The sequence below is a fragment of the Salmo salar genome, unplaced genomic scaffold (genome assembly GCF_965601325.2).
Source record: "Salmo salar unplaced genomic scaffold, fSalSal1 ptg000536l, whole genome shotgun sequence".
In the NCBI taxonomy this organism is placed as follows: domain Eukaryota; kingdom Metazoa; phylum Chordata; class Actinopteri; order Salmoniformes; family Salmonidae; genus Salmo; species Salmo salar.
The window spans coordinates 412206-423513 of NW_027675413.1; the positions used below are offsets into that span (position 1 = coordinate 412206).

Here is an 11308-nt window from a genome sequence, read left to right on the forward strand (position 1 = left end):
TGTGTTGAGTGTGTCGAGTGTGTTGAGTGTGTGTGTGTTGAGTGTGTGTGTGTTGAGTGTGTGTTTATGTTTGTGTGTGTGTTCAGTGTTGTGTGTGTCCAGTGTGTGTGTGTGTGTGTGTGTGTGTCCAGTGTGTGTGTGTGTGTGTGTGTGTCCAGTGTGTGTGTGTGTGTGTGTGTCCAGTGTGTGTGTGTGTGTGTGTGTGTCCAGTGTGTGTGTGTGTCTGTCCAGTGTGTGTGTGTCTGTCCAGTGTGTGTCTGTCTGTCCAGTGTGTGTGTGTGTGTGTGTGTTTCCAGTGTGTGTGTGTCTGTCCAGTGTGTGTGTGTGTGTGTCTGTCCAGTGTGTGTGTGTCGAGTGTGTGTGTTTCGAGTGTGTGTGTGTGTCGAGTGTGAGTGTGTGTCGAGTGTGAGTGTGTGTGTGTGTTGAGTGTATGTGTGTTGAGTGTGTTTATGTGTGTGTGTCCAGTTTGTGTCCAGTGTGTGTGTGTGTTCAGTGTGTGTGTATGTCCAGAATGTGTGTGTGTGTGTGTGTGTGTGTGTTGAGTGTGTGTGTGTGTGTTGAGTGTGTGTGTGTGTGTGTTCAGTGTGTGTGTGTGTGTGTGTGTTCAGTTTGTGTGTTGAGAGTGTGTGTGTTGAGTGTGTGTGTGTGTGTTCAGTTTGTGTCCAGTGTGTGTGTGTGTGTGTGTGTGTCCAGTTTGTGTCCAGTGTGTGTGTGTGTGTGTCTGTGTCCAGTGTGTGCGTGTGCGTCCAGTTTGTGTCCAGTGTGTGTGTGTGTGTGTGTGTGTGTGTGTGTGTGTGTGTGTGTGTGTGTGTGTGTGTGTGTGTGTGTGTGTGTGTGTGTGTGTGAGTGTGTGCGTCCAGTGTCTGTATGTGTCCAGTGTGTGTCCAGTGTGTGTCCAGTGTGTGTCCAGTGTGTGTGTGTGTGTGTCCAGTTTGTGTCCAGTGTGTGTGTGTGTGTGTCCAGTTTGTGTCCAGTGTGTGTGTGTGTGTGTCCAGTGTGTGTCCAGTGTGTGTGTGTTTGTGTCCAGTGTGTGTGTGTGTGAGTGTGTGAGTGTGTGAGTGTGTGCAACCAGTGTGTGTGTGTCCAGTGTGTGTGTTGAGTGTGTGTATATCCAGTGTGTGTGTCCAGTGTGTGTGTGTGTGTGTGTTTGTGTCCAGTTATTATTTCAGGGACACTGAAGAGTCAATATAATAAACCCCAAACCCTGGATAGAGGGGCTCAGTGAATGTGGAGGTGAATGTGATCAGGTGGGTCAGTGTGTCAGAGGAGGCTCTATAGAAGGACAGAGTGCCGGCTGGCCAGTCCAGATACACTCCTACTCTGTGGGAGCTGGAGGAGGGGACGTCTATGGTAGTGGAGTTATTATTATATCTGGCAATGTATCTGTTGTCAGAGCAGAACAGACACCAGGACTTGTCATTGTATCCAATCCTACAGTCCTCACCCCCTCCTCTCCTGCTGATTCCTTTATATGTTACTCCTATAACAGCCCCCCCACTCCACTCTACCTCCCAGTAACAGCGCCCAGTCAGACCCTCTCTACACAGCACCTGTCTACAGTAGTCAAATCTCTCTGGGTGATCAGGATACGGCTGCTCTTCTCTCCTCCATGTCACCTTTCTGTTCTCCTCAGACAGAGAGAGGAGTCTGTTTACTGTGTTTAGGTCCAGTGTGAGATCACAGACATCTGATGGATGAAACCAGACACAATATTAGAAATCATCATCATTCACATTAGAATGTTAACTCACTTTTCACTAATTCATTTAATGTAGATGTTTCTAGGTATCAAAAGGAGAAGTTAAGGTGACTTGAGACTTGTTGAATGATCACATGTTATACTGTATGGTAATATAAAAAACACTTATTCCCATTAATTACACACAAACACTCACACACACACAGACACACATACATTGTCAAAGTAACTCTTTGTAAACGTTGGTGTCCCTGATTTCTGTTTCTGTAGAACGACAGCTGATATTCAATATGACCAAGTCAGTAATGATGGTGGTCTTTGACTTTGACTTAACTTGAATTAAGACTTATTCTTAGTCATATTCTTCACAGCAGTCAACACTCACATTTTCTAAGTCCAGGTTTCATTCTGAACTCTCCACCATGTTCCACACTGTAGCGGTAAGCAGAAAAACAGACAGTCAATGAGGGATACACCTGAACTCACACACACACACACACAGTTAGCATATAACTTTGTCCAAGTGGTGGTCAGAATGTTTGTCTTAACTAGCCTGAAAAGTCCAACATGTCTGATATGAACATTGACATAAACCCTCTACATACTTGAGTTTCTCCAGTCTGCAGTGTGGATCCTCCAGTCCAGCAGAGAGCAGTCTGACTCCTGAGTCTCCTGGGTGATTGTAGTTCAGGTCCAGCTCTCTCAGGTGTGAGTGGTTTGACCTCAGAGCTGAGACCAGAGAAGCACAGCCTTCCTCTGTGACTAGACAGCCTGACAGCCTGCAAAGAGTCAAATCATATTAAAACCACACTGCTATTCTTTGGTGGTGAAAATAGTGGCAGTATATTTTTTCAACATATTTAGATATATCAGTGTCCTGAAACCTTCCATATCTATTCGTAAATTAATATATCGTCATTAAAAATGACAAATTATCAAAGTTTTGCCTGCAGATAGAAACATGTATAGTACAAATATTTGAGTAGACTGACCAGACCAGTTTAAAAGCAGTATCAGTCAAAAGACAGACAGTGAGGTATCAGATTTAGATTGTATTGAGTATACAGTCCACACCATATATCTATTTTGACAGTGAAGATAACATTTTAAATGTGGCTCTAAACTCCAACATTTTGGATTTCAGATCAAATGTTTCATATGAGGTGACAGTATATAATGTCACCTTTTATTTGAGGATATTTTCATACATATCTGTTTCACCATTTAGAAAAATGAAAGCACTTTATGTATCTAGTCCCCCTATTTAAAGAAGTCATGTTTTCTGACCAATTCACTCATAGTGTATTAAAGTAGTCACAAGTTGAGTATTTGATCCGATATTCCTTGAACGCAGCGACTACATCAAGCTTGTGACTCAAACTCGTTGATTGATTTTGCAGTTTGTTTTGGTTGTGTTTTGGGTTATGTTTTGCCCAATATTAAAATGGTGGATGTTTTCTAAGTGAGAAGATACATGCTGGTGCATAGCACCACATTTAAAACTGTAAGCTTCACTGTCCAAACACATATGGTGTGGACTATGTGTGTCTGGTAAAAACATGTGGATCTGGTGAACAGTTATCACTTGTTGACCAACTACAGGAATACTGACCTCAGAGTCTCCAGTTTACAGTGGGGATTCTCCAGTCCAGCAGAGAGCAGCTCCACTCCTGAATCCTTCAGGTCATTGTTACTCAGGTCCAGCTCTCTCAGGTGTGAGGGGTTTGACCTCAGAGCTGAGACCAGAGAAGCACAGCCTTTCTCTGTGACTCCACAGCCTGACAGCCTGCAAAGAGATCATCATGACTTCACAAACACACTGTTCATTTAACACCAGCAGTGTAGAAGGACAATGGCAGATGCATTTGGTTCATATTCCCAAACAACACATAGATTCATCTTCCGTCTCCTAGAATTGTATGGTCATATTGTAATACTAGATTGAATATCTGATTCAATATGTTATGCAATATAATATTATATACATATTATAATACATATTTTTCTCTAAACATAATATTTCTTCCTGATGAATACTTCTTATATGTCATTTTATTTACTCACAGAGCAGCTCTGGAGGCTTTGACAACTGGCAGCAGCCTCAGAAGACCTTCCTCTGATCTGGAGTATTTCTTCAGGTCAAACACATCCAGCTCCTTTTCTGAAGTCAGCAACACAAAGACCAGAGCTGACCACTGTGCAGGTGACAGGTTGGTTTCTGAGAGACTTCCTGAGCTCAGGTAGCTTTGGATCTCCTCCACTAGAGAATGGTCATTCAGTTCATTCAGACAGTGGAACAGATTGATGCTCCTCTCTGGAGAGGGATTCTCCCTGATCTTCTCCTTGATGTACTTGACTGTCTCTTCATGGCTCTGTGAGCTGCTTCTTGTCTTTGTCAGTAGACCTCGTAAGTGCTTCTGATTGGACTCCAGTGAGAGGCCCAGAAGGAAGCGGAGGAAAAGGTCCAGGTTTCCCATCTCACTTTGTAAGGCTTTATCCACAGCACTCTTGTAGAAAGTAACTTCAGGCTTCTCTTTTGTTTGCAGTTTGTCCATTAGATTCTCATTGTTGTTGATGAATGAGAGGAACACATACACAGCAGCCAGAAACTCCTGAATGCTCAGATGAACGAAGCAGTACACCTTGTCCTGGTACAGCCCACATTCCTCTTTAAAGATCTGTGTGCACAATCCTGAGTACACTGATGCTTCATTGACATCAATGCCAGCCTCTTTCAGGTCTTCTTCATAGAAAATCAGATTGCCCTTCACTAGCTGTTGAAAAGCCAGTTTTCCCAGTGACAGAATGCTCTCGTTATTCCAGTGTGGATCTGTCTCTTCTTTCCCAAGATACTTTTCATTCTTCTGTTTGGTATGAAACACCACAAGGTGTGTGTACATCTCAGTCAGAGTCTTGGGCATCTCTTCTCTCTTATGTTTCAACATGTGTTCGAGGACTGTTGCAGAAATCCAACAGAAGACAGGAATGTGGCACATGATGTGGAGGCTCCTTGATGTCTTTACATGTGAGATGATTCTGCTGGCCAGGTCCTCATCACTGAATCTCTTTCTGAAGTACTCCTCCTTCTGTGGGTCATTGAACCCTCGTACCTCTGTCACCTGGTCAACACACCCTGAAGGGATCTTATTGGCTGCTGCAGGTCGGGTAGTTATCCAGAGGAGAGCAGAGGGAAGCAGATTTCCCTTGATGAGATTTGTCAGCAGAACATCCACTGAGGTTGACTCTGTGATGTCACAACAGATCTTGTTCTTCTGGAAGTCTAGGGGCAGTCGGCACTCATCCAGACCATCAAAGATGAACAGAACTTTGTACTTGTCGTAGTTGGAGATTCTTGATTGTTTGGTTTCCATTGAGAAGTGATAGAGAAGTTCAATCAAAGTGTGTTCATCTCCTTTCATCAAATTCAGCTCCCGAAAAGGGAATGAAAACACAAATTGAACATCCTGATTTGCTTTTCCTTCAGCCCAGTCCAGAATGAACTTCTGGACAGAGACTGTTTTTCCAATGCCAGCGACTCCCTTTGTCAGCACAGTTCTGATGAGTTTGTCTTGTCCAGTTAAGGGTTTGAAGATGTCGTTACATTTGACTGCAGTCTCTGGTCTTGCTTGTTTCCTGGTTGTTGTCTCAATCTGTCTCAGCTCATGTTCATTATTGACCTCTCCTGTTCCACCCTCTGTGATGTAGAGCTCTGTGTAGATCTTATTGAGAAGTGTTGGGTTTCCTTGTTTCGCGATCCCCTCAAATACACATTGAAACTTCTTCTTTAGATTAGATTTGAGTTCACGTTGGCAAATCACAGCAAGTTCATCTGAATGAAGAAATAACAAGGAGGATATTAATATTACATTTGTTTTAATGCCTACAGTATTGTAGGACTGTTATAAAGTTAAATTATAATCATTTATTCTCTTAATTAACTGACTGTATAAATGTGTAAATGTTTTCATAATACATTACAGACTGGTGTGACTGATTATAATAATATTGGTGTTATTGATGGTATTATTAATGTTGTCTCTCTCTCTCTCTGCTGCTACATGATGAGGTCACTAGGTGTTGTGTTAAGGCTGCTACAATATCATTGAGTTACACAGCTACTTTAGCTGTACTTTAGCTACAGCTTTTAAATGTTATAAAACAGCATTCAACATGAGGCAGACAGATCTTACATTTCTCCAGTGTGTCAGCAAGCTCCTTCTGGTTCATTTTCCTCAGGACGTGCAGTGTGATCTTCAGAGCCCCCTCTCTGGCACTGCTCTCCTGCTTCTCATCTTCAGCATCCACCACTTCCTTATCCTGCTTCTGACTCTCAAAGCCTTCTGGGAGTTCTGGACTAAGAATCCTCTTGAACATCTTCAGCTCGTTCTTCACAAATGTCATAATATTCTCTTCAAGCATCTGAAATAAATAAATAAAATAAGTTAAGCAAGAGAAGAAATGCTTTCTCATTAACACATTATTGAATGCTTGACAGATCAACTTTACTCGAGGTTAACAAAAACAAATGTACATAACAGGACCACATACATTGAATATGGAGGCCAGGTCTGTTTGATGACTCTGGGAAGACTGACCACTGAGAATCTCTGACTCTGATCTGTCCTGTTGGTTTCTGTGGACAAAACATGAGATTACATCTCCTCATCCAGGGAGTACACACACACACACACACACACACACACACACACACACACACACACACACACACACACACACACACACACACACACACACACACACACACACACACACACACACACACACAGGGAGGGAACGTTGTGTTTGTTTAATATTGTTTTAGGACTATGAAAATGGACAAAAGTATTAGCCTATGGATTATGAAAACAACCAAAAGAAACGGGAAAATGGGAGAGGAGAAATGTCTAGAGACAGTGTTGATTAACTCACTGACCATGACCCATGAGTTCTTCTTACCTTTGTTCAGTAGAAACGTCTCCCTCTCTAAAGTTTGGAGGACGACCCATAGACCGGTCACTCTTCATGGACACACAGCTGGGAACAGGGGAGGCTGGTCTCTCCTGCTTGATTGGACTTCAACACAAGAGAGACAAACATTACATCTCTCATCTACTCTGATCTCAGATGGGGAATCATAAGAAGAGTTTCATTACAAAACGCTATGTATCACTTTCAGAAACGTTCATGTATTAGCTTTTAGGGTAGGGGCAGAATTTTGAAGTTTCGATGACAAACGTGACCAAAGTAAACTGCCTGTTACTCAGGCCCAGAAGCTAGGATATGCATATGCATGGTAGTATTGGATAGAAAACACCCTGACATTTCTAAAACTGTTTAACTTCTATGGGCTACGTGGGACGCTAGCGCAAAAATCTAATAATTTCAATTTCTCAAATATATGACTATTTTACACCATTTTAAAGATACACTTCTCCTTGATGTAACCACATTGTCCGATTTCAAAAAGGCTTTACAGTGAAAGCAAAAGATTAGATTATGTTAGGAGAGTACATAGACAAAAATAATCACACAGCCATTTTCCAAGCAAGGACATGTGTCAATAAAACCCAAAACACAGCTAAATGAAGCACTAACCTTTGACGATCTTCATCAGATGACACTCCTAGGACATTATGTTACACAATACATGTATGTTTTGTTCGATAAAGTTCATATTTATATCCAAAAACAGGATTTTACATTGGCGCGTGATGTTCAGAAAATGTATTCCCACCAAAACCATCGGTGAATGTGCACATCAATTTACAAAAATTCGACCAAATAAGAAAAAACAACCGTCTTTTGCACCAAGTACACCAAGTATTCTGATAGATAGCAATACTGGAAAAGCACTGGAATATTCTACAATCAGACGAAAAATAAACACACACCTCTTCAAGGAACCCCACTGGTGGTTCTATAAGGAACCCCCACTGGTGGTCTATAAGGAACCCCCCACTGGTGGTCTATAAGGAACCCCCACTGGTGGTCTATAAGGAACCCCCACACTGGTGGTCTATAAGGAACCCCCCACTGGTGGTCTATAAGGAACCCCCACTGGTGGTCTATAAGGAACCCCCACTGGTGGTCTGTAAGGAACCCCACTGGTGGTCTGTAAGGAACCCCCACTGGTGGTCTATAAGGAACCCCCACTGGTGGTCTGTAAGGAACCCCACTGGTGGTCTATAAGGAACCCCCCCACTGGTGGTCTATAAGGAACCCCCACTGGTGGTCTGTAAGGAACCCCCCACTGGTGGTCTATAAGGAACCCCCACTGGTGGTCTATAAGGAACCCCCACTGGTGGTCTATAAGGAACCCCCACTGGTAGTCTATAAGGAACCCCCACTGGTGGTCTATAAGGAACCCCCACTGGTGGTCTATAAGGAACCCCCACTGGTGGTCTATAAGGAACCCCCACTGGTGGTCTATAAGGAACCCCACTGGTGGTCTATAAGGAACCCCCACTGGTGGTCTGTAAGGAACCCCCACTGGTGGTCTATAAGGAACCCCCACTGGTGGTCTATAAGGAACCCCCACTGGTGGTCTATAATGAACCCCCACTGGTGGTCTATAAGGAACCCCCACTGGTGGTCTATAATGAACCCCCACTGGTGGTCTATAAGCGTGGTCACAATATTGGAGATAACTTGGTGAGATCTGACCTGCCCCCTGAGCCCATTCAGACACTCTTGACACCCATCCCAAATGGGAACTACAAACGTGGCTCATGAGCACAGTGCAACAGCACTATAAAAACATCCATCTTCAGACATCAACATACAGGTGGAACAATCCCTGTTAGAGGGATCATCTCATGCAAGACCAAGGGAGTAATCCATCTCATCACCTGTTCATGTGGGAAAGCCTACGTAGGACAAACGAAAAGACAATTAAAACAACGCATAGCTGAACACAGCAGCTCAATCAGGTGTAAGAACATTGACTGTCCAATAGCAGCTCACTTTGTTGAAGCTGACCATCCAATCTCCTCCCTCCAATACACAGGCATTGAGCATGTTGCTCTACCAAGGAGAGGAGGTAACATGGAGATCCTACTACTACAAAGGGACGGCTATACTGGAGATCCTGTCTAAAAACATGGACCCCTAGTGGTCTGAATATTGACTTTGATCTCCTGGCCCTTATGAACAGTTCTCTGTTTTAAATGTATATATTCTTTCTACAGCTTATCAGAGTACATCCAATATGTTCCCCTGTTGATGATGCTCATTATGCATTATGGTTGAACCAAAACATTACATGGAACAAACGTTTTTATTGAAATAGGAAACAATTAAATATGTGAAATTGAATTAAACAATAATGTATGTTGACGCTAATGTTATGTACAATTATCAGTTATGTTTCTATATGATAACAATAGCCTGATATATTCAATATGCCAGAAACTATTGTTTTTTTAACAGTTTCATTCAATTCATTCTAATTAACTTAATAATCATGACACACCCCTCTCTATTGTCATTGGTTGCACTAATTGCACTGTTTGTCTACATAACCTGGTTCAAGTATTGATGACATCACCCTGAAGAAGGCACAGTGATGCTGAAACGTTGGTAAATACCCAATAAATTACTGGGAGTTTATATATGGAGTGTGGGACTCTATTTTTGTATAGCTTATAGTTTAGCCGTTAGTCAGAACCTCCACATAAATAAACATTATCTGGGTGTGCGACAGCTCATGTTTTTTATTGGAAAAACTATTGGAACCATTTCCCTGTTTGACCACTAGGTGTTATGGGTATTATGACACCTCCATCGTGGGGCTCTATAAAACTATTGGAACCATTTCCCTGTTTCACCACTAGGTGTTATGGGTATTATGACACCTCCACTGTGGGGCTCTATAAAACTATTGGAACCATTTCCCTGTTTGACCGCTAGGTGTTATGGGTATTATGACACCTCCACTGTGGGGCTCTATAAAACTATTGGAACCATTTCCCTGTTTGACCGCTAGGTGTTATGGGTATTATAACACCTCCACTGTGGGGCTCTATAATGCAAATGAAATGTGAGAATCTGGTGAATGCAGAATCTAGAGAATGCAACAATATTTGTTTCATCTTGCTGTGATGTTCTCAGTAAAATGTCATGCGCTAAAATCTATGAATTTTAAATCTTAGAACAGTAATATTTTACACACCCATAAGCCTTAATTTCTGTAGAAAAAAACACAAATGAGAAGAAATGGTGGATATAGTGTTTTGGATATAAACTCTTCATAAATTCTTTACAAAACTAATCTTACCTCTTAGATTTGGTGCCATGTTCCCCAGAGACACTCCTTTTAGAGGCAGGGCCCCCCTTCTCTCTCTTCCAAGAGAGACTCATTTTAGAGCAGTGACCCCTAAACAGAGATCCAGCATGTTGGTTGTGATTAACACAGTGACAACTAATTATTGAATGTCAATTGTTGTATTTTATTCATTATCTCTTAGAAATAAAACATTTCCTAACAGATACATCCCAACAGTCAGGTGATTTAATGCATCACATGAACATGTAGTCGTGACTGATATTTTAACCTTTTCTCCATGTAGTGGAACTAATAGTAATAATAATAATAATAACATAATATTAATAAGTCACTTTCTCTTTTAATAATTTCTCTCATTCTAGTGTGTTGCTTTGTTCAACAGGTATGATATTATTATGCTGTTACTGAATTCAGTTCATAATAACAATGTTAAGAAAAGTATGTTCAGTGGTTTCATACCAAATTACACAGGAAAGAGGAGCTCATTGTAGTTTAGAAAACAAATTTTACGATATTTTGAAAAGACGATTTACAACTTATACATAAAAATATACAAATTGTAAAATAACCACAATATACGAATATATGAACAATATGTTTTTGAATTTGACTTGCCTACGCCCAGTTAGCGCCATTTTGTATGATTGAACTGTCACATAACTGTCCCAGGTGAAATGGACTTTTAAATCTGAGTGTTTTACTGTCAGTCACTATACTAAAATAACACCATACATTTAATTTCTCTACACACTTTCCAATAATCCCTGGGAAGATTCTTACCTTGTAGCCTGAATTCACAACCAGAACATGTCAAGTTATTGAGATATTTTCCGTTGGGCTGAGAGAGCAGCTTCCTGATAACAAGTGTCTCTGTATCTATGTTCTAGGTACAGTTGATCTTTGGATGCAATAATATCTGGTCAAAGTCTAGTGACACAACACCATAGTATATTATAAACATAACAGCAGTTGGCCAGAAAAGGCCATGACATACTATAAAACAGGGTTTGTCAACTAGATTTGGCTTCGGGTGTCACGGTTGTCATAGAGAGGAGCGGACCAAAGTGCAGCGTGATTATCGTTCCACATATTTTATTGAACTGTGAAACTATGCAATACATACACATAAACTAAAGAACAAAAAAACAACAAACCGTGATGCAGAGGTGAAACATACACTACTCAAAAACAATCTTCCACAAACCCAGGTGGGAAAAACACCTACTTAAGTATGATCTCCAATTAGAGACAACGATGACCAGCTGCCTCTAATTGGAGATCATCCCAAACAAAACCCAACATAGAAATACAAAACTAGAAAACAA

General features: G+C 41.5%; 1 protein-coding gene across 2 annotated transcripts; it reads right to left on the minus strand.

Annotated features, from left to right (window-relative positions):
- Positions 1 to 708: 708 nt before the first annotated feature.
- On the minus strand, positions 709 to 10889 carry LOC123733349 (NLR family CARD domain-containing protein 3-like). 2 transcript variants are annotated; one of them, XM_082972050.1, is made up of 10 exons: positions 10764 to 10889; positions 9975 to 10073; positions 6656 to 6772; positions 6248 to 6332; positions 5890 to 6118; positions 3764 to 5528; positions 3312 to 3485; positions 2305 to 2478; positions 2085 to 2131; positions 709 to 1687 (listed from the first exon to the last, which is right to left on the minus strand). In XM_082972050.1, exons 2-10 carry the CDS (start codon positions 10055 to 10057, stop codon positions 1161 to 1163), a joined length of 3201 nt encoding a protein of 1066 aa, XP_082828176.1. In that variant the 5' UTR covers positions 10058 to 10073; positions 10764 to 10889; the 3' UTR covers positions 709 to 1160. The 2 variants fall into 2 exon arrangements, with proteins under 2 accessions (XP_082828176.1, XP_082828177.1); XM_082972051.1 differs by lacking the exons at positions 9975 to 10073; positions 10764 to 10889 and having other exon boundaries at positions 6633 to 6657.
- Positions 10890 to 11308: the final 419 nt, after the last annotated feature.